Raw genomic sequence first — 25,825 nt, forward strand, 5'->3', positions numbered from 1 at the left:
TTGTCCTCACCTGGGATACACCGAGGTTCGGGAGGTTTGCGGTTTTTTCCTTTCACTCCCTCCATTTTATTGTGCTGTTAGAATGCACGTATTGTAGGGCGCGTGCTATGCGTCTGGTGTTATCGATCCGTGGCTAGATGTGTAGCGAAAAGCCTGAAAACTCCACATTCTGATTATAGAAATAGATTATTCATTTAATCATAAATTCTTGCACTCAAAATTCCACTATAATCCAGTAACAATCGTTCATTTGATATTGTTAATAGATTCGATTCGTGTTTTTGTTTTGCTAGCAATCACAGGAATGTAATGCTTCTATGCTATATTAGACTTTTTGTTGAAGCTGCAACTCCATTCCAAACCCACCAGCTATTGCAGATTATACAGCACATTCATTATTTCAGATTTGTAGATCGCAGATACATTTCATCTGTCCCTCCCATGTTGCTTTTTTTCTACTACTCCTTCTAAACGATCCTACCTTTTTTGCGTTGCTCTTTTATCTGGCAGTCTTGTTTATTATCATCAAAATTAATGTTTCTGAGCACAGTTAATAATCGTAAAACGCCAAGGTTAAAATACTTACACTGGAACTTCCTGCAGGATACTGCTGCACCACAACAGCGACGGTAAGGTGCTACCCATCAAAAAAGTAGCTTTTATTTCCATCGCATCCGGTCGAATCTTCATCCATTTCTGAAAAGGCATTTTTATCGTACCATTCTCTCATTCTGAAACCGAGCTATTTCCATTACCCGGGTTAGTGGGCGCATCCTCCTACGCGGTATCGGCGCACTGGAGGTGAACCGTAAGCCAGCCCTAAAGCTTGAAGTGTAGCACTCCTACCGTCCCAAAAGTACTCTCGTGTACTAACCGAAATATTGTCCAAAAATGATGCAATAAACATTCCGCTATATCTGAAGCCGAGTGGAAGGCTTTTCAAACCACAAGCAGATCTCTATTTACCACGAACCGTAAATACGTCCAATGATGAAATTCGTCAGTACAGTATTCTATCTATCGCTGGTTTATATCCATGGATAATACACTTTTGCCTCTGCTTTGACTTTTTAAATATTGCAGACCTCGGTTGTTGTGCCAAAGAAGAAGAAGAAGAAGAAACTTTTATACCGAGAGCTACGGCGATAATGATGGCCTTTACAGACTTTTGAGAAGTAAGAGTAAGCAACCACTCACCGGAATAGTCACAGTCCTTGGTACGGAGGAACGACCCCCATGTGAGTCTTGAACCCACAACGGGCATGTAGTTAATTCGTGCAAGTTGATGACTGTACCACGGGACAGCCCCGCAGCTGGTCGATTGTACGTGAATATCTAGTGAGCTATTGTTTCATATGGAAAACAACTACGTATTTTGGTGTATCGCTAATATCGTTTCAGTGTGCGGTTAAAAATATCCGCAACATCTCACGCTCATAAATCGTGCTGCTAATTTCACTTCGGCCGCTGCAGACAAAGAAATATGTGGAAAATGGTTTCTTCAATATTTTATTACCAACTACATGGTAAGAATAGAATTCGCTTACACGTAAGAATAACAAAAAACAAACCCGCGCTAAATGATGGCTCATGAAAAGTCACGTGCATCCGAAGCTCTCGATGCATATGACGCCATTCGCTTACCCCGTCCTCCCTGCCTGGCACTGGTGCATCATCAATCACCCGTGCTCCCGGTACCGCATTGTCCAAAAGCGGAATTTGCATCGTTTATTTCATCTCGCCAAAACGAAAGTTTCCTTCCCGTCCGGCCGACCGCGTCTCACTCTCAAGCTATCCCACCACTACGCCCACGATGTCTCACTATCATGATGCATTTCACCGCTCGATGCTGCAATATCCAGCAGATCCGCGAAAGATTCAAGTGCACCAAGCAGGAAATGCCACCGGCATGGGTTGATCGAGTGCCGTATGCTCTCCTCCCTCCCCTACTGGAGAATGATCACTGAAAGGCGACATGATGTTGCAATAGTTTGGCCGGAAGCACGGCGCATCTTTTTCCCCCTCTCTTCCACCACCCCTTGCGCCGTGCTTCTGATTGAACCCCCTCGGATCAAGCTACTTCAAAGAGCGTGCTTCAGCTCACGAACCTTGGCTTCCCGGGCACGGCGAATGCCACATTGGATATTCCAGCACGGTGTTGTGAAAGAGAGGCAAATTGCCCGACGGTAGCTGCGCCCGTCCCTGAAGGAAATGCAACAGGACACAGTGGAAATAATGCAGCGAAAGGCCACACACATCTACGATGCATCCGAACAAGCGTGACAACCCGCACCTTGGAATTCTTTGCCGCGCTATTCGTTCCAACGGCCTGTTTTAGAGGGCGCCAAAAACTTTCACTTTTTTGCGCGACAGTAAAATTCGCGCCAAATCCTCCTAGAAACCGAATCGTGCAAAAAGTCAATGACTATTTGTAAAATCATAATTATTGTAACCTTTTTTACGTTTCATTTGTCGCGCTGTGAATTTTTGAAGCGTCATCATGATGCTCTTTGACAAAAGTGCGATGGCAATACTTTTCCCACTGCACAGTCCCAATTGCACAGAATATGTTACGCATCTTTAAGGTGTACACTCTTTCGCTTTATTCATCTTCCTGGGGGATGGATCGAACGATGTGCTTTGCCCACACAAGGACAAGCCACGCTCGAGGCAATGCAGAAGTTACCGTTACCGAATGCGGATGTCGCGAAGAAGAGGATCCAGCATAACTGGGAACTGCAGTTTATGTTTATTGGCTCTCTTAGCAGACTATTAAAGCATCATGACTCTGTCGCAGCTGTTGGCCGGTTTGTAAAGAGCGGTGTGTCTGGTCTGCCGTGGCAGTCGCAAGATCGTACCGTTGCTCCACTGTCAGTGCAGTACGTTGGAGGCAGCACCGTAGACGATAGGATACAATTCCCAGCCCGTATCTCTGTGCCGGGTACAGCGTAATGCCTCTCGATTTCAACGATTCGATTGAATTACCTCATCGTTACGATGAAACCGGCTAAGATAAAACCCAGCCAAGATTTCATCAGCCAAAGGGCGACACGAGCAACTTATGAGCATCCGGGGCCGTAGCTGCCGAAACCGTCTTCCGTCCTGTGGATGCCCCGGGTGCGACAACGAAACATTGACCTCTGGGTGTTTATCCGAGCGTTGCACGGGGCTGCTCATTCGTTGCTGTCACGTTGAACTTGATTAAATTTGCAATGTCACCATGGCATCGGATAGATTTTCATTCTCCACGTGAACGAGCCTCTACAAGCAAGATATGGAATTCCCCGGTGCACGCTGAAACATCGTTGGCGAAACATTGAAACGAACAAGTGGCACATTCTGACAGTTAATTGTATTCACACAATGAATAAATCATACTAAATGTCTTCTCTTCAGGTGAGAATTTGCCTTAAAGACAGTGAGTCGTTTGATGTAGCCCACTTATTGTCTTCGAACTGTGTCACAATTTCACACGCGATGCTGGTGATGCATGAGCTTGCAAATGATGCTGGTCTATACGTTATGTTATGCCAAATGCTAAAATGGTTACAACCACTGAAACAAAATACTAAAACCAAACTTAGACAGTAACTCGACCCATATAGTAGCGCATTGCAGAATGCTGATTTGAATCGATTCAAAACGTTGTTACAGCTCAACCACCTTACCTTACTTTCCCTTATCCATACAGTTCACTAATGATGACAAACTTATTACGGCGTAGTGTTCCGAGAAAAGTTCATTAACTCTGGCAATACCTGTTGCAGTGGTACCACAACATGTTGTTTTTTTTTTCTTTTTGCATGCCAACCCGAAAACTGTTGAGATTTCCTCACATGGAACGAGCTTTGGCTTCAGCGATAGTACTTGCTCTGGAATAGTCAGTTTTGTAGGACTTTTATTCGATGTATGAGCGATTAGTATTATAATCGGAAGCACCTACCACGCGTTTGATCAAACAACGTCACTTAGATGCATCAAATAACCACCAGCTCATGTAATTGGCGAAGATAAAACATCTATGCAAATAGGGCATTATGAACCTCACTTCGTCACGGGCCAGAGAGAAAAATATTGGGTAATGTTTCGTCCATTGGCCTCGAGCAATGATACAGAGTGGTCAGTGAACATTACCTAAGCGGCACTAGAGCAGTCGGTTGATGCTGTTGCTTCCCTCGATAATGATGTTGATCTTCGCCCCTGCAAGTGGCCAACGCTAACAAACCCCGCCCTCCACTGCAGCTACCCTCGCAAGTTCAGTCGCATCGAAGCTTCATCGAGACATAGGGCAACGAGCTGAAATATGGTCCGTTTATGAAAATGGACCAGGGCGAATATATTCCATGCTTATGTTTGCATGCGAAATTGTTCAACTATCTGAACCGTATTTACTATGCGGAGCGGTGTGTGGTAACGGTCAGGGAACGGTGACGAGATGCTTTCAGACCGACCGGTAAAAGAGAAATGTAAGCCAAGGTTCTTTGGTCCGGGTTGAGTCGTGGTGGATGGCTTTGTTTAGCTATGCACCGGATGCAGAATAGCCACCAGTACAAGCTGCCCCAGCGGTGTGGTCAAACATGCAGGCTCGAGATGAAACAGCTGGACCAGCCTGCGACGTACGATGAATTTGTGGCGAGTTTCGTAGTCCATCGCACGCTTCAAGCATGCCAAAAACGTACTGTAAAACTGCATCCATTCTAACATGGTCGGCAGGACGAGTGTTACGCTTACAAATAAGCGGTAAATAGGTAAATTTTATGGTCATTTTGGTTTCCAGCACAGATGCTCTTCTGGAAAATTTAACCATCGTCATTACCCAGCGTACCAACGGAGATGTTGGAACGAGTCAAGACTTAAATATCTCCCCGATTCAGCTTTTCTGATGCTCTTAGTGTAAGAAAGCTCTTCCAATAAAAATAAAACCATATCAAAGTGGAAATGACATTAACTTGTAGGTCGGTGCTAATAAATGCATTTAGAATCATGTTTGGAACCGCAATTGTAGTTATGTGACTCCTTAGGCTGGTATGTTAATTATATCAACTGGTCTTTAAGCACATGAAAATTATATTAGATATATAACCAAAATCATGATCATAATACTACCATTGTCTCCTCATTCCAAAGAATTAGCTAAAATGATACGATTGGTACACTACCATAATAGGTTTGCATACTAATTACCTCTGCAATTAACTAAAAGTGGCAATCACTTGCAGTGTCTCATGTGACATGAATATGGTCAAGCTTCGGGCACTTCACGCAAAGAGATAATTACTATAATATACATAATACCATGGTCAAACCGTGTCTAATTTAGCGTCCAAAACATCGCCACCCACATCACTATGGCAGCGTTCCGTCAAAAAGCTACCCAAGCAAACACAGCACAGCACAAGGCAAATGCAGATCTGTCAAATGAACCTAACATGTTGAAAAGATGTGTATACGCAAGGAATTATATGCATTTCATCGGTGTCTGATTTCCTTCACGTCGTACCGGTGCGGTACTGTCACGAGACAGCGATTCTCCATTGATCCCATTATCGGTTCTGCTCGACTGTGTAACCTTTCGATGGAGAAGATTTCACTACACGTGGCGTCGCTCAGCAGTGTCCAGCATCCCGTGGTACCACATGGGTTGCGGATCGCATGCAAAACGTCAACCGTCACATAAATCACCTTCCGTTCCAATAAGTTGTACCCTGGGGAAACATCGAAACCGAAAGGCATCGGGTTTTCTCCGGTCCAGTCTCGTCTGCAGCGGGCTCGTGGCAAAAGGGTGTCGGTTACAAAGGACCCCCCCCCCTTGCCTGAATACAACGCTTCCCTACGTCTCCGGTGAAACGCCGATACCCCAACCGGGACCAAACCGTAGGGGAACGTAATTCAAAATTTATTGCCACCTCTTTGCCGCTCACTTTGTTCACCACAATCGCATTACATTGAGCCACCATGGAAACCAACGACACCGTTGCCTGAGGTATACCTCCTGAGGCTCAACCATCCTTCCTGAAGGATCGGCCAAAATGTCGCCTTAGCCACCCCGCAACTACTCCCCTTTACGGGGAATGAAGAACGGGAAACCGGGAACAAGAATCCTGCTCTCACGTGGACAAACCGAATGCCGTCTACGACTGCACTTCGCATTGTAAAACAATGTTCAACATCATCCTAGCACCCCAAGAGTCGCCGCCTTGGTCAACATCATCAATATAAGCAGCATGGGCGACGGAATCGCCCGAGCAACACCCGTAGGGGAGGGAGGGGTGGAATGAATTAGCATATTATTGACGATGCCGAGGGTGCTCCTGGCGTTGATGGATTACCAGCACAGTGCTTCGTTTGCGGCGTTTGTTGCATTAAATTGGCCACGCTACCTGGCGGGTAGTGCAGCCTGGCACCGTCTGTTGCGAAGCCTTTAGAAAACAGCCGCAAGGATATGGGAACACGACATAATTTATTTCAATCACTGTCGGGTGGTTAATAACGCTTGGCTTCCACATTCCAATTTTTTTAGCACGTTGAAGCCAACTCAATGGACTGCATTTCCAACCCATTTCCCATGCATGTTGTGTGCCTTGTTACAATGCAACAACAGCAAATCGTTGGAAATGGAACAGACGCTATGCTAAAGCTGAACTAATGGAAATGGTGCTTGTCCGTCAAAAACGAAGGCTGAATCCTGAATGATCAATTTTTATTAGCCCAACCGTGTGCACGCTATATGAACATACCATTAAAACACGATCCATTACCAATTATTTTCCCTATCACTTACTAACTACCTTAAAATTACAATAAACCCTTTTAAATTGTGTGTTTTGTTAATCTGCCACTCAATGCATACGACACAACTTTCAAACGCTTATTTAAACTAAACAAACGCCTGTGTCAAGCGTTCGTGTAGGTATTATCCTGTTAAAATTAGACCGCACGGGTTGGCATTGTATGTCTCATAATGGCTTTATTTTTGGTCGCTCGTTTCAATGGCCTCTCTTGTAAGCAACAACAAAAAGAACGAAAAATATCCCTGTGATAAACCTGTGAGCGGTCCCGATTGTCCTAACGGCTGTGCGCTCCCGTAACTTCTACCAGCCATCCGAACCAACAGCTCCAATCATCAATTATCGTTTACACCCACGATTCATCCATTAATCATTTCCACCACCGATGTTATCGGCGGTTTAATGTGACCCTTTTTGAATAATTAATTCTACCCATCGATTTCATCTGGTTCCGGATGGGCGAGCATGGTCCCAGATCATTCAATGGTGACCAACTGTCTGAGAAGTAGTTGCACCTTTTTTCCCCCCAGTGAACGTGAAGTGTGAAGCGTTTCAAGCATGATGAGCCGATTATTTGAGGCAAAAAGCTTCGTGCAAACTCTTCGAATCTTGTACTACATCGCCAAAACCTTCGGACTTATTTCGTTCACTACAACATTTGATACAGTTGGTATTCGGCGCAGCTTCAAGGATGTGCTCGTTTTTGTCGGGTTCATGTTTTTCAATTGCTACATTGTGTTCAAATCGGGCATCCCACCAAAATCAGACAGTCCCTCGTACTTTGACTCTTCGTTGATCCAATTCATCCTCGGTCTATTTCTTACGCTGCAGTTAATTGCCTTGATCGGTATCCCAATCACCAACTATGTGCAGGCGTACAAGTACGATCGTCTCATCTACTGCATCACGGAAGTGGACAAGGGGTTAGAGGAACTGGGCTTCAAACATGATTACAGTGTCGAGTACTTCTATAGCACAGTGTACTTAAGCGTAACGCTCGGGCTACAGCTTAGCTGCCTTACGGGGACCGCCTTCACCAATCCTTTTCTAGTTGATTATGATACATGGTGCAATTTCATAGCTCTCGTAGGCTTCATCATGTGCAACTTGGTGTACATCATGACCAGCTGCTTTTGCTGCGTTACACTTTGGGCAATTGTTTACCGATATCACAACATTAATGCGACTTTTTGGTACGTATCACTCCACCAACCAGTGTGTTTGACCGGCGGCCGTAACCATGTTTTGCTTAATTCCTTTGCCAGCATGTACTTTCATACCGAGTCTGAGTCTAACAAGCAGCTGTATCCATTATCCGAGAACGAAACTATCAAAACAATCGCAATGATTTACATGAAACTAGGAACGGCTGTTCAAGTGTACAATCGGTGCTTTTTTATTCACATATTCTACATAATTGCAAGTGCTTTCGGTCTTAATTTGGTATCATGTTTCACTATCATACACGTGTACTTGGCTAGCAGTAGCTACAGCATCGTTGATCCTATTATGATCTCTCAACTGTTTCTCAGTCTGTTCTTCATTTTAATCATCATGCAAGTCATGTTTGCTGGAAACTTACTTCACAAAAAGGTGAAAATATATTAATTTTACTAAGGTTCTTTTATTCATGACAAAAATGGCAACATTTGCAGGCAAAACAAACAGCGATACTCTTACATAAGGCTGCTATCTATAACGATTGTGGTTCGCAAATTATCGAACAAGTAAGTAGCAATGCTTACTGAACAACACCTGTGCTTATCTACTCTACTTGTTCTAGCTACGATCATTTTCCGTTCAGCTCTCTCACGGCATACCTAAAGCATCATGCTATTTCTATGACATTGACTGGACATTTCTGCTCTCGGTAAGTTAGGAACGCACTTGGGTGACCTTTCTACACTTTATCCATTCTTCTACTCTATTCTTATAGATGATATCTTCGTTTGCCACTTATCTAAACATACTTGTACAATTCGACATCATGCAACTCAGAGCATCGGGTGCCAACAACAATGATACCTTTCTGTCGTTTGAAAGATCTTAAAGCCAAATCCTTTCATTATTTGAATAAAGTTATATGAAGTACAGTCATCTCCCTATCCGAAACAATCCTTAGTATATTAACACTCTGAAAAAAAAACCCTAAACTTCCATCTGTCTATGGTAAGCTTTGACAGTGTAATGCGCCTGAATGTCTGCAATATAATACCGATATCCAAATCGAGCATAGCTCCCTTTTTGTCCGTCGTCAAGGAAACGCTCCATTGCATCCATTCATCAGATCCATCGTTTTGCGCTTGCCACTGCGAAAGAGCATCCGCATTATCGCCTTCATTGGCGTCATTTGGCATGATTCCAGTAATAGTTTTACAAAGCCAAGCAGTTATATCAAAGCGGAAGCAATTGCGCTGATTTCGATGCAATTGCATTCCCTTGGTTTTTGTACACTATTCGTGACTTCGAGTACAGATTTGTTCCTCCGCTTCTTGTATTTACATTGTTTCGAATCAAACATCGTTTGATTCTCCATTTCGGTAGCTTATAGTAAAAAGTATCAATAACAACAACAACTTAACTTCACCACTCATTTATCATACATTTACATAAAGATAGCAAGACTATTGTCCCTTTTCCTGCAGCCACATTTTTTGAAATTCATTTAAAGTTGACACTTTTTAATTATTTAACCATTCAACCTTTGTACAAACGATGAAGCCTACCCATTTAATTAAAGACTCCGTTTCAACTGAAATCTTCGTTTCGTGAACGGCAAACGCCTTCTTACAATTCACAGGTCAACTCAATCAAAAGCGCTCATTAAATATTCATAAACATATTTATTATTAATGCGAATCATTTTCATGCCTCTTAAAATGTGGCTGCTTACCACCACATTAACTGTCCCTGTCTTTGGAAGCAGTTAAAATTCGAAAGATGCTACTCGGGATTCAAGCAGAATCTTATTCATTTTAGAATGCTTTTTGTCAACATTTTTAGTTTAGTTTGTGGTTTGATTTTACCGATTTTCATTTAATACCCTATGATTATGTTACAGTTTTGTGTGTTTGTTAAATATTGCAAGTTTTTATATTTGTTGTAACGTCCTACGCGGACATGCCGTCCTATACAGGCTTTCGAGACTTAAATCATTACCACACAGCCGCGGATAGTCAATCCTTTCTACGGTTCATTCTAGGTTTTGAACCCATGACGGGCATGTTATTGCGTCGTACGACTTGACTGTACCACGGCCCCATTCCCAAATATTGTAACTATTGAAAGTCAATAAAATATACTTCTGCCCGCAATTTATCTGAGGCCATGATAATATGTTGGTGTTTGGCCCTCGGCAATTACGTGTTGCATTATATTGTTATTCATTCGCAAGACTTTTCCTTTCGCAACCGCTAATCTATTCTAAGATCCAACTACTTAAAGCTGCTTTCAGAAACCGACAAAAATAGCATTTCTACTATCGAATTCGTTTGCACCTCCGCTGGTCAGCTGAAAACTGTCGAAATCAGCTCACGTACAACAGGCAGATAATTTTGCCTTGGACAGGCCAGTCCTACTACCGTCGATAGCTATACATCCTTTGGCGGTCCACAATGCCACTTGATTTGCTTGTGTGTGATTACCTCGATAAGCAGCCTCCACTCCCACCAGCCAACGCATTGTCCCTTTTGATAGCCACACTAAATACGGTAAGATGGAAGGATGGAAGTGCAACCAAGCCATGAATAATAGATGACGAACTATGAAAACAAGACCGGATGCGGTTTGACAGGGCCGGGATTGGCAAAACGCACTGACGCCGACGCATGGTACGGCATGTGGCCGCCAGCGATAGATCCACCCAGCCGAGCTTGCGTTGGGGTTTTTGCTACGTGATAAATTTCCTGTCATTTTGGTCGGTTTCGCATTCGTCCTGGCAGTTTCCTATTAACTTATGCGGATTGCGTTATTTCTGTTATATTTCTGCTAAACTGTGAGACCAGCTTGAACCAGCTTTAGACACCCAAAGAAGCATCCGGAGCCCTAGATAATACTCATCCCAGCCATGATATCCAACATATCGTCCTGCACAAGTTCTGCAAAAGATATATTCGATACTGTCACTCACTGCACCGACCACTTCTTATCTTTCTCGAGCTTAGATTGCCTTTTCCTGCAAAGCTGATTTGTTGAGTCGAAAGATGGCAGCAAGTTGAATTTCAGAAGCATTAGCTGCCAGGGTTGTGGGATTTAAACGCTAACTTTTCAATTTTCAGCTCTTGCATCTCTCTGCTGCAACGCGATGCACTCACTAATGCTTTGACGAACAGCTAAATGATGGATGCATCGGCTCTTACGAACATTAATCTTGTGTAACTTCAGAAATTCTACACCATCGTTTTTGTTACCGTTGATTAATAGCTCTCTACATGGGAAAGCAGACGCTTTAATCCAAGAAACATGTGAAGGAAATTTTGTAGAAACACATTCCCAATTTGCCACACATAGTTACATCCCTAATGGACTATGACGTAGCGGTGCTGTGGTTTCATACTTTATTGGCAATAATTGACAGATCAAATTGAACAAGAATAACGACATGCATCACAAGTGTAGCAGCTACCTGCAATTGAAGAGTTTATACATAGTGAAATGTGTTTGTCATTCGTGGAAATTTAAAATTTCTTACCGAAACTAGAAATGGCCACTCAAAATCAAACAACAAGCATGAAACACGTGGCGCAACACTCCGTAGCTGCTGGGAAAGGAATTTAATCTGTAGAAGTATGGGCATATCGTAGTAACCATAGCATACTGCTTTGTGAACAAATATTACAGTTCTTTTGCACTGTAACAATAAACACAAGCGCATATTATCCATTCAACACGTACTGAGAGCTTACCCGGCTTTGCTTACCTCTTTTGTCACTAAACTTCCCGCAACAACAACCTGAATAATGAAGGATAGATAGATACAACCGTACACCATATTGTTCATCGATACTTGATGCGATTCATCTTCTTCTACTTGTGAGAATGCGTGAATAAGACCAAAAATGGAAAACAGCGTGTAGCCAAAGGCAGATGCCATCATCAAAAGTATTTGTAGAGCAAAGCAGTAGTTAAAGTCGACTATGGTTTCGCTGAGTCGTTCGTGGATGTCTCCAATACAACGCACGATACCGACCACTTCCGTCACTGATGAGTTGCTATGTTTGTAGGGATCTGCCGTCCGTGTCGTTGGGAATTTCTCACTGCAAAGAAACAATGTTCAGCTGCTCCTTACCACAATCATACTATACTTTCTTACCTGATCATTTTGTTCAACGCACGAAAGCGCATGTAAATTGTTGTCAGAGCTACAGTAATGTACGATCCGAAGATCGTAAACACAAGGGATGATCGTAGAAAAACTACCATTTCTGTTGCAGTAAACTGTTGCGATGATTGATCTTGGACAATAAAGAATGTTGATATCATCAAAAAAAAGTTGACGAGTATTGGGGCCGCCATGTAAATGCAACTGAGTAAATGATTCAATTGATGATTCAACAGATAACCATCGCGTTTGAGGATTTGATCCACGCCATCGAGTGTTTTAAACATTCTGAACATCCGTCCCACAACGAATCGATTGCAGAGCGAAATGCTAAGAGAAATAATAATTCCCAAATTCACCGAGCAATAGATTCCCACATTTAAAAGGATCGAATTGGAGAAGCTGTACGATACTCTTGTTGACACTGTAAGAGCATACACATCCATCAGAATCGCCACTACCAGCAAAACCTGATCCCGTGTATTTGTACTCAGCACTTGTCGCTCGAAGTCGATTGTGTGGGTGAAAATTCCTATCAATTTACCCGCTCGATACACGGGTCGGACAGAGTCATATACTGAATCTACTGAAAACCACTTCATTTTTATTTTTATCAATTGAACTAGAATCCGAACTTCTAAGTGTGTACGATATACCATGAACCTTCGAATATATGTACTTTTCTGCATGTGTCGATAGCTTTCTATGCATATTTTAAAACAAATAACCGTGAATTGTTTGCCTTAAGAGGATAACATTTTTCTCTGTTGATCTTCAATGGATAAACAGGGCATTGCCGACCTTTGTAGAAGTTTTATCGTATAGCCGCATCAAATTGCAACAGAATCACCAAATAGGACACCAAAACCGCTATAGTCTGTGGGAGATATAGAATATTATCGAATCGGAAGCAATTATGAATTCTTCAATTAACTTATTAAACGCACTTGAAATATGAATGGCCAATCTATTACGATGTTTCTTGATGCGATAATAGCTGACCTATTACGGATCTGTCTTGAGAATAGCATCATAGATCGTATCAATGCGCCATTAGATTCATTATTCATAGCCTTGTGTAGTAGTACGCCCGTTAGCTTGCTCTGAAATTGTTTTCACTCGAAAGAATCAGTAAAGACAGCGCAACATTAACCCAGACCCACTTAGCCTTGCACAAACGCCTCACCTCTTTGGATACCATTTGCGACAGTCCAACGACTGGCAAGAACATCAAAGAGTAAAACATGCCACCACATAGGTTAAACACGGAGAACATTAGTGTACGGGAATCATCGCTGGCGTAAACCTTAAGCAGAGCAAAGATATTAAATACGCTAAACATTAGCATCACTACTATATTAAGCGCCAGCACATCTGCAAACTGTCCATTCAACTGAAACGTAATTTCGGTTAGCTGATGGTATATGTTGGCAATTTTCTGCACCGCTCTTACGCGCTCCTGTACACTTCCACCTCGATGACTGTTTTCACCCAACAAAAACCCTTGCCGGTCGCCATTTGATGTGTCAAATCGAAGCTTCAGTGTTTGGTTCAAATGCACAAACCGAAACGACATTACGTACGACATACAAAAGAAAAGGCATACAATTGAGAAGTACACTATATTGAAGTAGATCTGTCCAAATATCATTTGCCACGAAACAGTTTGATCTTCAATGTGCTTCGTAGTGTTAATGTTGTAGAAGAGCAGGATGGATTGATGTAGAAACAAGCTCAGACCGCTGCCTAGCAGGATGTGCTGTCTATGGGTAGTGAAATCAACTGGATGTTTCATCAACTGAAACTGAATCGAAATCATGCATTTTATTGCATTCTAGACAACAATAACAGACACCAACACAAAACGTTACCTTCAGATCTATTTGGTGAATTTCTTGCAAAACACGAATGACTGATTTCCAGTTCCAAGCATGAATCATTAAGACGCCACACGTTCCAAACATGCCTCCAACAAGTAGTGTTCTTATACCGTACGTCACAATTATGGATCCGAATTAGAAGATCGTACGGAATGTTTGCATGTACAGCGGCAACAGCTACAAGCAGCAGGTTCAATATCACAAAATTTACAACCTTCACAGTACTAAGCCTGGCTTCTCCGTTCGCCGGATTGCCAACATATTGGTAAATGTTTATTCCAAGTATGCTACAGAACAGTTCATGATACTTAAGAACATCAAACAGGTGTCGTGGCTCCGCGTTAAACCAATTGCTTACTCGTTGACCCATGTTCGGTGCACTGAAGTCAACTTTTCCCTGTTGCGCGTGCTTTTATACCTACAATTGAAACGCAAGCCGTTAATGTCTTTTTAATTACCTATTTAATCCATCTCTTTTATAATGGGAATGTAAAGCACTGTTACTTAATCCACAACAGTTCCACTGTGACCAGTGCAACAGTACAGTTTTTACAGTGAAGGTGACAATGGATGTGTTTGGGTTGGAAAATAGTCGAGAGCTCGTTGTGTCCTGGTGGCCCAAGATCAACGATGTCGTTCACGCGGTATCACCCATCTGGAATACTTCTCGTGCATTTGGCATTCATGTGCTTCGTTTTGATACAACAACAGATCGACCGACTCTTCTTGAGCTAGTTTTATCATTTGCCATTACCGTTATACGAATATACATGATCTACATAATTTTAGTGACGGATGCTTGGGACTTGATCTTCGTGTCCAGCTCTCAGCTGGTTGAGAAAGGCTTGGACATTGTACTCAAGATTCCGTTTGCCATGATGCTGTTTGTTCCATGGATATTTTTGTTTAGGAAAACAAAAATTTTCTACATATCTCGTGATTTGGACATTTTTGATGCTTTGGTAAATGTAACATTCCTCTTTTTTGTTCGTACCAGCTGTTTCCTATTTTCTGTTATTATATTTCTTTTCATACAGATAGCCAAGTACAACTATCCTGCAAACTACCAATTTTTTCACATGTTTTCAACCTTATTTGCTACTGCTGCCATCAGCATTCCACTTTTAAGCCTAGCATCTATTCGGGGATTAGAATTTTGGATGGATCACTTCTTCGTGCTGACGTTTGTTGGATTCTCTTGGTCAGGTGGTTTGCTGTATAATAACATTTGCAATGTGTTACTCTTCCATATTTTGTATCGCATTGAAGTAATCAACGATTTCCTACGGTAAGTTTGTTGGTTTGTATTGCTATATATAATTTTTCTGATTTATTGTTCATTTATAATATAAAGAAAAAGTATTACTTGCAATCGGTTAGAAAATGATTTGGGAAGCGTTTTACAACTCATCAAAACGCTAATGCGTCTACATGACAAATTGAGCGATATCTCGACCAATTGTTCACAATGTTTTGGATTCTCGGTAGGAACAAGTGCATGGGTTAAGTCGTGCTTTGCTTACTCTACTTCTACATTGTTCCAGGTTTTCATAACTATGATTCACGTTTTGATTTCGCAGCTGATTACTACCTTTGCCTTTATTCGCGTCATGTTTTACCATTACAATGAAACAGAGTTGAACGATAGCATTATTTACACGATTGGTACCACAAGCTACTGCTGTCTTCCAATCATTACGATCTGGATTGCCGGCCATATTAAAAAGCGAAATGTCATCACATTCAAGTTAGTGCATCGTATCATCAATACCACCAATGTTGTTGAAATCGAAGATCTTCTTCAACAGTTTTCGGAGCAGATGAACCACCGTTCACCAAGTGTTGATTTTCGGTTTTTTGATGTAGATTGGCCACTGCTTGTAAAGGTAAGTTGATAAACAAGGAACAAACTGCACTGCATTTTAACCGGACGATTTTTCAGGCATGCAGTGAAGCAGCCACATATTTGATTATCATGATACAATTTGAAACAAAAATATAAAATCAACTGCAGATAGTGTTCCTTCTTTAAATTCAATACGTACAAACACAAACGAGCATCGCCAAATAGCCATAGAAGCTCCATTATGTTACAGTTTCTGGTTTTATTAACAAGGCAATAAATTTATAATTCAGTGCTCAGCACAACATTGGTTTGTGTATCATAAAACTGCTGCAAACAATAAACTCAGAAACCCATCATAAAATTTGCGTACCGTCCTGCAACAAATTTTTATGATTTGGTATCGGTATCAGTTTAGTGTCAAAACTAATCAAATTTATATCAAATTCCCTGCCTTCTTCACCTTTGCGGCGTGAGTTTTGAACGAAATAGTAGATGACAAATCAAATTAATGCTCCGAAATACATTTAACTGAACGCCCAAGCTATCCGCAACACGCCGTCCCAAAGGAATACTCAATTTATCAACCATGATGGTAGATTGTGACTGCAATCAAATATGTGCCGCCCATATAATCCTGTTACAATGTACGATTTTACGCTTGCCATGTGCTGCTGAATACACACAGCGAAAGATGGCAAAGATTAATTTGCCAGAAATTGTCAGTGGTTTTAATTTGCAGATCAGGTGATGGGCTATCGAAATCAGGTTCACACGCAACAGATGCCGTTGTGAATTGGCTAACGTCAGGAATAAAGATTTTTATTTATCAATTAGTGAAGTGTAGCTTTTTTCGCAAACTTTCACACAGCCGTGTCGTTAATTAATCAGATACAATTAAGCTGGTGGTAATGGGACGTAGCAATACTGGCGGTTTGATTGGAGAAGAGCCCGATGATAAACGGCATAAAAAGTCACAAAAACATTTAAAACTTCATTCACTCAATTAATTTCATCATTTACGATGGAATCACATTTTACTCGAACGCGACCTGCCCCTGCTGGTAGACTGCATTCTCAATTGTTTGTATTGCTCTTTGCTCTTTCAATCCTATCGCATGGGAATTTGAATATTGTCCGAGTTGTTTCATCTGTTTGTTGCTTGTTGTTGTGGTTGCTTTTATGATGTCAGAAAATTCTTTTTTGATGCGTCGTCTGAGAATTTATCAAACTGCAGCAATATGATGAGATAGGTAACAACAAACCCAAACATCTGTAAAAGTTTCAACATGAATCCTAGAGCCAATCTTCGATTGAGATTTTTTTACTTACATTATAAATCGTTTTCCAGTCGTAGTCGTAAAAAATGCAGCGCAGCTTTGGCCGTCGAAAGAGTATTTGCTGAGAGAACCAGATCAGCTTTCTCTTCGTCGAAGAGTCTACCACTCGCTGTATAGCCTCATGCAGTAAACCCACAATGTCGTTGCTAGTGTTTTCTACATCCACCCCGGTGAAGAAAATCAGTCCAATCATGATGATGTAAACCACACAAGCGGTCAGTAAAATTAAAGTCAAACGAGTTTCTCTCGACCTTCCAACATAATAGCTGAACGAGGTAGCATATATCACGAAAATACTAAACATTCCTACTCCAGTAATTAAGGCTATGATTTGGTTGGAGTAGATCCGATTGACTCGATCGACTACATCGACCAGGGCTGCGAAGTCCTCTGCAAGTTCTGATACTACATCCACTGGGTCTACTCTGCGTCCCCAGCGTTGTTTCTGCTCAATGTACCATGACCCTGTGTCCAAGTGCTTCTTGAGACTGCACTTTATTGCGTCCAACCGAAACGAAACAAGCCGAGCAGCGGCGACAAAATGAAAGTTCACTATCATAAACTGGATCCCAGTAAAAGCATAGGAAAATGAGTTGATCAAGTGATTACGAATAGAAAACTCAGAAATTGTACTCATACCAAGTGCAAACACGGTCCCCGTCGCGATGAGCATTAGTACCACGAACAGTATCCTAACAAGTGTCACGTATTGTCGCCTGTGGTCAAGTTGATGGCCAATACGTTGCAAATATCGATCTACTTTAAACAACTCTCCTATGATTTGACAGGTTGCATCCCGACGCATGAAGTTATCAATCGCCAGCACGATCATAATGATAGCTCCCAGAGGAAACAGAAAACCAAGCCCCAAATTCATCACTGCGGAACCTGTCCACCGGGACAACCGGCTGTTGGTGACATTTATATACACACAATACAAATTCGCCACAAAATTCATCAATAATGCCACGTATTCAACACCAGTTACTTTAACCTGTACGTACGGCGGTTCACCCACTATCGAGAATGCAGTTAGGCCGAAATACTTTGAGAATGCCAGTAAAGGCCGTAACACGTCATAAACGTGGCGTGGATTTTTATACGAGCAACCCATGTTTTCTTATGACTGCCGACAAAGTACTAGCTATTGGCTCCAAAAATATGACTACAATTGGTGTTGGTGCTTAGTGTAATGAACAGCCGAATAACTAATAAACGGCTATTCATCATTAAGCGAACTTCCCAACAGCCATAAGCCAAACATTAGTTCAGTTCGGCTATTCACAGCAAGTTTACTTTTGGTCCTCCCAATGGTATAGATAATTGAAGCTGATAAGATAAAGATAAGATAAGATCTTTCTGGTCCATCATTCATTACATTGGAATCAGATTAGAATAGAGTCGTGTACAAGGTTGAGAGACCCTTTTTCTAAATTATTCACATCAAACCCATGACCTTAAATTATCCAAGCAGCTTAAATAAAAAAAAATACTTCAACTGTAACTGATTCTTTAATTATTTCAGTTGAATTTGCTTTGCATATTTCCAATTGCATAGAGTTTCCAATACTTTTGACAACCTTCACTCTAACAGACGCTTCATTACATCGCGTATACATACTACTGAGTGTATAGCTTGTAGTTATGTCACCATGTATCAAACATGAAATTGTTGCCTTATCGGATCATCAATGGTTCTCCCAGGTCTGATGGGATGAAACAACAAACACAATAACAACCTACCATTCTGATGTCCCCATGGGACTCTTCCATGGTGATAACGCGCTCAATGTTGTACCACTTGCTGCTATGACGACTACATCCGTCTTGCTTTGTATTGGTGCGCTTGTGCCAGACTGACCTCTGCCATTGCCGGGATGCTGATCCCATATGAAATACTGATAGCATTTCGAGCCAACTGATTACCAAGCAGTTCGCCGGAACGGATCGAGAGGCTCTTTATTTGTGCATAACAAGTGAAAGTGATACGTTCGCCCATTCCAATAGACCGTCGAGAATGCAAAGTTCCATTCTTCGCCATGTGGTGCGATCGGCATATAGCCGTGCCTCCGGTCCTGCCACCCGCATAGCACTAATCAGACACCTTTCCTCGGATAAAACTCCAAGCCGAACAGCTCTCTACGAATTCCATCAGAAACATGGTGGGAAATTGGTGGACTTTGCCGGCTACTGGCTACCGGTGCAGTACAACGATCAGAGCATTATAAAGTCGCACCTATACACACGAGAGTACGGCTCCATCTTTGACGTTTCTCATATGCTGCAGACGTATCTGAAAGGTAATAAGCCTACCATTTGCTCTTTACGGTTTAATTGAAAACTGTACTGTACGCTTACTCATAATTGTTTCAGGCAAGGATGTGATCAGCTGCTTCGAATCCATCTGCACAGCAGATATCAAGGGCCTGCGCAATGGAACTGGCACACTCACAGTGTTCACCAACAACTCTGGAGGCATTCTAGATGATTTGATCGTTAACCGAGTTGCGGATGATGTTCTGTACGTGGTATCAAACGCATCTAGGAAAGATGTTGATATGGCCAACATATCGAACGCCGTCTCGTCCTTCAAAAGCAATGGGAAAGATGTGTCAGTGCAGTTTCTTTCCTCCGACGATCAGTCGCTTCTGGCCGTCCAGGGACCGAACGCTGTCAAAACATTGCAGAAACTCTGCTCGAAAGATCTTTCGAAATTGTTTTTCATGAACACCACCACTGACACGATCGCAGGTGTAGAAGGCTGTCGTATAACGCGCTGCGGTTACACGGGTGAGGATGGGGTTGAAATCTCGATTCCTTCAGCGCAAGCAGAACATATTGCTACAGCTTTGCTCGACCCAACCATTGGCAATCTAAAGATGGCCGGGCTGGGAGCACGAGATTCACTGCGCGTTGAAGCCGGTCTCTGTCTTTACGGCAACGATATCGATGAGACTACGACACCGGTCGAAGCTAATTTGCTGTGGTTGGTGGCGAAGCCGCGGCGTGTCGAGAACAACTTTCCGGGATCGGACAAAATCAACTCACAAATAAAAAATGGTGTCACACGCCGACGAGTAGGCTTCAAGATGGATTCCGGAGCTCCTCCGGCACGACAACACGTTGAAATCTACAACAACGAGCAGCAGAAAGTTGGTGAAATTACAAGTGGCTGCCCCAGTCCATGCTTGCAGCAAAACATAGCGATGGGCTACATTCGCGAAGAATACAAAAAACTTGGCACAGAAATTACCCTGAAAGTTCGCGATAAGCATTACCACAGTGCTGTGGCAAAGATGCCATTCGTAGCAACACACTATTATCAGGCGCCAAAATAAGATTCATAGTTAGTGACGAAAATAAATCGATTGTGATAATGCGAATAAAAAAAACATACCACAATCATAATCGAATGTTTTTATTTTAAAACGTTAAACCAATTCGAACAAAATGGCAATTATACCATGAGTTTCCACCTTCACCCTTCCTCCTGGCCGTGTTTTCGACTTCTACCAAATCAAACTATCCCGCACTGCTACGATCGAATTGAATCAGAATTACTAGATAGGAAATTATAGTGCCAATCATCTAAAAAAATCAAACAAGTTTTTAGTTTAAAATAATTCCATCCATTAGCTGTGGAAATCTTACAGAAAAGGCTAGCTTCCAGTTCAGTTCCACTGGTCCCACATGAAGTGCTACATTGTCGCGGTTTACTTCATCAGCGCTAACCTTGATCATGCTTTCGAATTCAACATTGTTAAGGTTCGTAAAATGATGAAAACATTCAATCAGTCGTTGAGTCTGTTAAGAAAGGAAAGCTTTTTGTTTTAATCAGTAAGCAGTAAACCACCATTGACAACATTACATTACCTCATACTTGATACTAGTGGAAAGAAAGATCAGCAAAAAGTAGGCCATCAAATACATCATGCTCGATGCAGCCATGGTAATAATCAAGTTCTGCATGTCATAGTTTGACGTCATAAATGAACGATACATCCCAAACAATGCCAATGTAGGAGTCGGAAAATTTGAAACAGTCATACTAAGCAGCTGTACTGAGTACGCTCTATGCATGAGGCGCACAGCTTCTCGCAGTGTACCGTACAACTCCATCACAGTGTTGAATGAAGTAGAGTCCGCAAGACGCCGAAACTGATTAACAGTTGTCAATTCACTCAGCAAAATGGAGCCAGTCTTCCATGGAAGAAAATTCACTTCATAGAAACGGCGTAGGTGATAAAACCTATAGCTGCCCAAATACATTACTATCACGATTTGGCATAGAATCGATACGATAACCATTACGAAAATTATTATTTGCGTTATAGTGACAATCCGCAGCAGCATGTTTGAATAATTTGTAGAGATTGCAAACACAAATCCCAGCATAAAACTCGAAACACCTACGACAAACATCAAAGTCCACGCCACGATTACCAACTTCTGTGTGCGATGATCGACAGGGGCGTTAAGTATCTGCATACGTTTGTCAAACCTATCGAAGCAATCTAGGATTGCCCAGATTCTTCTTCCAACGATTGCATTACTGATGGCAATTACTACAGCAAACACTCCCGAAAATCTTATCAGTATACTGGTGCCACGATGAAGATAGGTTGCGTCCTCCTTGCCATATGACCGCTGAGCAAAATATCCACCAACTACAAGCATTATCAGACAGATCAATTGCGCTACAAAACTAGCGAAACTTTTCCACGACACATACAACTGGCCAGTGCTTCGATTCCGGCACACAAAAAGCTCGCCACATATTTTCAATGCTATCAAATGCAAATTTATTACGTCATACATGTTTTCATGCCTAATAATATACTTCCAAACACCTATTACAGTAACCATCAGATCTAACTTCGCCATTCTGTGCAGTTGTGAAAACACTTTCAATCCTAATCTTCAGGAGACTTCTGAACAAATTCATCAACGTCGTTCGTGTAAACCGATGTCAATATTCTGAAAACGCTTTACCGGACCTGCGCCATCACGCAACCCAATGCATAATTTATGACCTAGCACAACAAGTTTATGGAGCGTGAAATTTATTGTCTTAATTAAAATGAAATCCTGCCACACGCGCGTTACATGATCGATAAGCTCCGTTACGGAATGACGGCTATTGATATCAAGATTCCCGTTTCAGATTAACATTGACATGCACACCTCAAACTGCTATCAATTTATGAAACGCACATGAGAATGCGTATGCAATGATTATTAGTTTTTGTACATCTTGACCACGCATCAAGGAGTTATTTTAATCATCCGAAAGCGAGGTAAGGCGTGCTGGGGAAGATCCGTGTTCTATTGTGTCCGGATAATAAACGCAAACAGATAATTAAGGTGATAATTTGAAGCCATTTGCGGTATAAAAAAAACACCTACTCGAATCAGCTGCAGGACGAAGCCGGTTTCCTTACTGAATCATTAGTCTAGCTGTTTCGTTAATTAAAATGGCACACCTAACAAACCATATCACTGGCAAATCGGCAGTGTTGTAATAAGATGATTTACGAAGCATCTTACTCATCGCCGGTCGCTCACAGACACACACACACAACCGACGGAGGAGAGGCCCATCGAAAGGGTTAGATTAATTCCGAACGATTACAAGCAAACGGTGCCAGACTCGCAGTCAACTTCTGGTAATTGATTCCGAAGGTCGTAAATCGTTTCTCACCGGGTGACAAAGTGCGTTGCGGACCGGGTTGAAATGTGGCAAGCAATCACGGTTGCCTCCCTTCAAGTGGTGGATTGAAGCTCTCTTAATTGCTTTTGTTTGAAGTTGAATGAGACTACTGGGAGATAGATTTTACAAACTGTATACCGTCTGCACGAGTACCGCCGCCATGTTCCACTTCCGCAACAATACACACCACACGCACGCACAATGCCTCGTGATGCGAATCCTTCACACAGTCCGGAATGGCTCATGGTGAAAATAATCGTAATTTCTCACTCATTATCTGAAGGGCAAGTGAATTCGGCTCGTCCCACGGAGAGCTGCTCGGTTTACATTGGTGGTTCGCGTGCTCGCAACACATCCCACAACATACTTAAGAAGACTTCATTAATTTGCCTCTTTGCCAAGCGCACCTCGGTTACCGTTTGCCAACACACTCGTCGAACATCAGGGCGGTATGCATATTCACCTGCGAGTGACAAATTACGGCAAATTATGGCCCAGACTCACCACATGGCGAAACTTTCGTTGAACCCATCTTTGGCACTGCCTTCGTATGTCTGTAAGGCTCAACCAGGGCAGGCAGGCTCAGTGGTTAGTTCACTGCGGTTTTACAACGTTCAGTACACACGACAGGACAGTTTACAGGAAACACAACAGTTCAGGACATTTCACATTCTATGAAACACTATACCACATAACAGTTCTATGCTATATACTATTGTATCCTGGATCCTAGTTTTGGTTTTACCATTGTTTCAATTCACAGTCTACCCAAAAGGGTTAACTTCAACGCTTACGAAAACAAAACAAAACGCTATCCCTGAAAGAGATATACAAAGTTTTAAACGTCATCAAAGTGCAAAGCAACTGTTGCTCATGGAGCAAAAAAAATGCATCTAAACTACACATTCAGCGTTGCAAAAATCCCACCTGAGCATACTAAATAGATAACTGCCACCTCGTTTGCAAATCGTTAGTCCTTCGGGTGGTCCCAAAACAGCACGACTCCAAAATCTTAAAACATTCTTTTGCATTCTGTTTTGGGATCGTAAGCAATGAAATGCGTCTTTTGCATGAACTCTCTCGCGATTGGTACGAGCGTGTCAATTCTGTATCGCACGACTGACTTTGTAAATTCATACGGATCCTTCCACCTCCTTCAGCGGGTACACAGGAATAAATAAGAGAGGATTTTCAAGAAGATTCATTCCTTCCATGAAATCTAATAAACGATGCTCTAACGATGCGAACGTGGCTAAACATTTATAATTTCATTACGCGATACCTGCCATATTCTGTACGCCATATTCTATAGTAGTAAAAAGTGCTTTTCAGAGCGCGCTGTGAAATTATATTTATTCAATTCTTTTCAATGCATGATGCAAATACTCTATTCCCATCTCATGAGCTCACATTCCGGTGGAAAAGATAGAAGCGTTGGTACTTTGAAAGAATGCGTTGCTTTTCCAGACTGTCTTAGGAATGCAGGACGTTCGAAAATTAGAATATTTAACACCCAGTATTGATTTTTAATCTATTGACGCTTCTAACAAAAAGTCCTGCATTGTCCTACATATTGAATAAAAACCATTTTCTCGCACAAGCCAATTGCCTTCCACCGAGCATGTGAAATCTCGATCCAAAAGCCCACAAGATGAATCTTATGAATCTAACAACGCTCTGCTATATTACTTTAAACCCCATAACTCCACATTGAGATTTGCGCATCTCCTTTTTTACCTGTTACATCGAAGAACTGTTGAAACATTGTATTTGTTTTCATTTTACCGCGCGAGTTTCGTTGAGAGCCTTCCACGGGATTGTATCGACAGAAACCGCTACCCATCATGCTTGGAGGACCTACGCATGCACATACTTAAGGCAATCAGAATTAATGAAATCAATTTTTCATAAACCCCAATTACACTCGCGATCCGTATCTGATCGTTCGCTCTGGTTCACCATATCAAAACCGAGCATCATGAAAATTCTCATAGTCATTCAAGCGTTAAACGCAAGCACGGTGATAAGGTTTTTTTTGTTACAAAATTGGCTGCCGGTGCTCGGGCGTCTTGTGAGAATGGAAAACTTACAATTCATGCTGCTCCTGGCACGCCTTTTTGGCTGCAACACCTACCTTTATCACGAAACGAACGATGGCTTCGTGGCAACACTTTCTTGGTCGGGAGTTTGTTTCTACGTCGTGAACATACTGGTGTACACGTACTTTTCCGTCGCAAACGTGCTCAACCCTAAGGTATACACCTACACTGGCTCAAAAACTGTAGACATAGCAGGAAAAATCATCCTTGAATTAGGTTTCTGCGATTTGATTCTAATTGCGACGGAACGAGTGTATCGGGGCGGTTGGACCACGGAGCTGCTGAACGCATTTCGCTCGGTCGATAAGCAGATCATTGCTTTAGGTGCTCATCGGATTCGTTCCATACGCAACAGTGAGCAGCTGAACCAAATGATTCTACTGACACTATGCACTATCAGTGCAATCGTTTACTCAGTGTATGCATTCATACGGACGAACATCATTTACAACATACCTATGTTTGTCGGTCATCTCCTCGTTGGCGTTTCGTTGATTATTATCACTAGCATTTTCTACGCAGAAGTTTACGAAATACGCTACAGATTGAATGCTGTTAATAGCCATATCAGGTAAGCGCGCGTGTTTCAAGTGGTACAACGGGAAATTTCGATTACCCAAAACAGTCTATCCCGACAGCAAACAGCTATGCGATGAGGATTTCCATAAACTGCGACCAAATTATGGAAGGCGCATGATAAAAGTAAGCAGTAACGCCGAAATCAAACTGCGAAAAGATTTTATCGCGCGCGTGGGATTGATCTACGAAGAGCTGCACAGCATTGCTACGAAAATTAGCAATCGCTATTTGTTTGAGGTACGTGTGCCGATAATTGCTTTTAAACC

General features: G+C 42.1%; 6 protein-coding genes and 1 pseudogene across 21 annotated transcripts in view; 4 read left to right on the forward strand and 3 right to left on the reverse strand.

Moving 5' to 3' along the window:
- The first annotated feature begins 7,340 nt into the window (after positions 1–7,340).
- On the forward strand, positions 7,341–8,838 carry LOC1282043 (uncharacterized). The gene is made up of 5 exons (XM_061647552.1): positions 7,341–7,981; positions 8,054–8,381; positions 8,444–8,515; positions 8,572–8,658; positions 8,725–8,838. The coding sequence occupies exons 1-5, from the start codon at positions 7,347–7,349 to the stop codon at positions 8,836–8,838; spliced, it is 1,236 nt and encodes a 411-aa protein (XP_061503536.1). The 5' UTR covers positions 7,341–7,346.
- Positions 8,839–11,400: 2,562 nt separating this feature from the next.
- On the reverse strand, positions 11,401–12,060 carry LOC1282042 (uncharacterized; the record flags this gene model as incomplete). The annotated part of the gene is given in 1 exon segment (XM_061647566.1): positions 11,401–12,060. A coding segment is annotated over 1 exon segment (633 nt), but the record flags the coding sequence as incomplete, so codon positions are not given.
- Positions 12,061–12,636: 576 nt separating this feature from the next.
- On the reverse strand, positions 12,637–14,357 carry LOC5667713 (uncharacterized; annotated as a pseudogene).
- A 201-nt stretch (positions 14,358–14,558) lies between these two features.
- On the forward strand, positions 14,559–15,352 carry LOC1282041 (uncharacterized). Its single transcript, XM_061644816.1, has 2 exons — positions 14,559–14,950; positions 15,026–15,352. The coding sequence occupies exons 1-2, from the start codon at positions 14,759–14,761 to the stop codon at positions 15,278–15,280; spliced, it is 447 nt and encodes a 148-aa protein (XP_061500800.1). The 5' UTR covers positions 14,559–14,758; the 3' UTR covers positions 15,281–15,352.
- Positions 15,353–19,005: 3,653 nt separating this feature from the next.
- Positions 19,006–20,579, forward strand: LOC1282039 (aminomethyltransferase, mitochondrial). Its single transcript, XM_322034.5, has 2 exons — positions 19,006–19,471; positions 19,545–20,579. Exons 1-2 carry the CDS (start codon positions 19,189–19,191, stop codon positions 20,507–20,509), a joined length of 1,248 nt encoding a protein of 415 aa, XP_322034.4. The 5' UTR covers positions 19,006–19,188; the 3' UTR covers positions 20,510–20,579.
- A 47-nt stretch (positions 20,580–20,626) lies between these two features.
- Positions 20,627–21,955, reverse strand: LOC5667714 (uncharacterized). Its single transcript, XM_001687728.2, has 3 exons — positions 21,045–21,955; positions 20,823–20,975; positions 20,627–20,759 (listed from the first exon to the last, which is right to left on the reverse strand). The coding sequence occupies exons 1-3, from the start codon at positions 21,846–21,848 to the stop codon at positions 20,694–20,696; spliced, it is 1,023 nt and encodes a 340-aa protein (XP_001687780.2). The 5' UTR covers positions 21,849–21,955; the 3' UTR covers positions 20,627–20,693.
- An 802-nt stretch (positions 21,956–22,757) lies between these two features.
- LOC1282038 (zwei Ig domain protein zig-8) overlaps positions 22,758–25,825 on the forward strand; it is a 59,805-nt gene continuing 56,737 nt past the window's right edge. For 9 of the 16 annotated variants that reach the window (XR_009764835.1, XR_009764832.1, XR_009764830.1 and 6 more), the window contains exons 1-2: positions 22,758–25,551; positions 25,619–25,796. Coding sequence is in view for 2 of the 16 variants with exons in the window: in XM_061644800.1 (XP_061500784.1) it covers positions 24,773–25,551; positions 25,619–25,796 (957 nt within the window). In the remaining 14 variants the exon portion in view is untranslated. The remainder of the gene's footprint in view (positions 25,552–25,618; positions 25,797–25,825) is intronic. The other 7 variants (XM_061644804.1, XM_061644803.1, XM_061644802.1 and 4 more) reach the window with 4 other exon arrangements.

Source organism: Anopheles gambiae, chromosome 2, assembly GCF_943734735.2.
Source record: "Anopheles gambiae chromosome 2, idAnoGambNW_F1_1, whole genome shotgun sequence".
Lineage (NCBI taxonomy): Eukaryota > Metazoa > Arthropoda > Insecta > Diptera > Culicidae > Anopheles > Anopheles gambiae.

Bases quoted from the DNA above. Each gene is read 5' to 3' on its own strand.
- LOC1282043 (XM_061647552.1), top strand. From the start codon at position 7,347: ATGATGAGCCGATTATTTGAGGCAAAAAGCTTCGTGCAAACTCTTCGA. The intron at 8,382-8,443 runs GTGAAAATATAT...CAACATTTGCAG, and splicing joins GAAACTTACTTCACAAAAAG to GCAAAACAAACAGCGATACT. The intron at 8,659-8,724 runs GTAAGTTAGGAA...CTATTCTTATAG, and splicing joins ACTGGACATTTCTGCTCTCG to ATGATATCTTCGTTTGCCAC.
- LOC1282041 (XM_061644816.1), top strand. From the start codon at position 14,759: ATGATCTACATAATTTTAGTGACGGATGCTTGGGACTTGATCTTCGTG. The intron at 14,951-15,025 runs GTAAATGTAACA...CTTTTCATACAG, and splicing joins TGGACATTTTTGATGCTTTG to ATAGCCAAGTACAACTATCC.
- LOC1282039 (XM_322034.5), top strand. From the start codon at position 19,189: ATGCAAAGTTCCATTCTTCGCCATGTGGTGCGATCGGCATATAGCCGT. The intron at 19,472-19,544 runs GTAATAAGCCTA...TAATTGTTTCAG, and splicing joins GCTGCAGACGTATCTGAAAG to GCAAGGATGTGATCAGCTGC.
- LOC5667714 (XM_001687728.2), bottom strand. From the start codon at position 21,848: ATGCTTGTAGTTGGTGGATATTTTGCTCAGCGGTCATATGGCAAGGAG. The intron at 20,976-21,044 runs GTAATGTAATGT...CTTTCTTAACAG, and splicing joins CCACTAGTATCAAGTATGAG to ACTCAACGACTGATTGAATG. The intron at 20,760-20,822 runs GTAAGATTTCCA...TGATTTTTTTAG, and splicing joins ACTGGAAGCTAGCCTTTTCT to ATGATTGGCACTATAATTTC.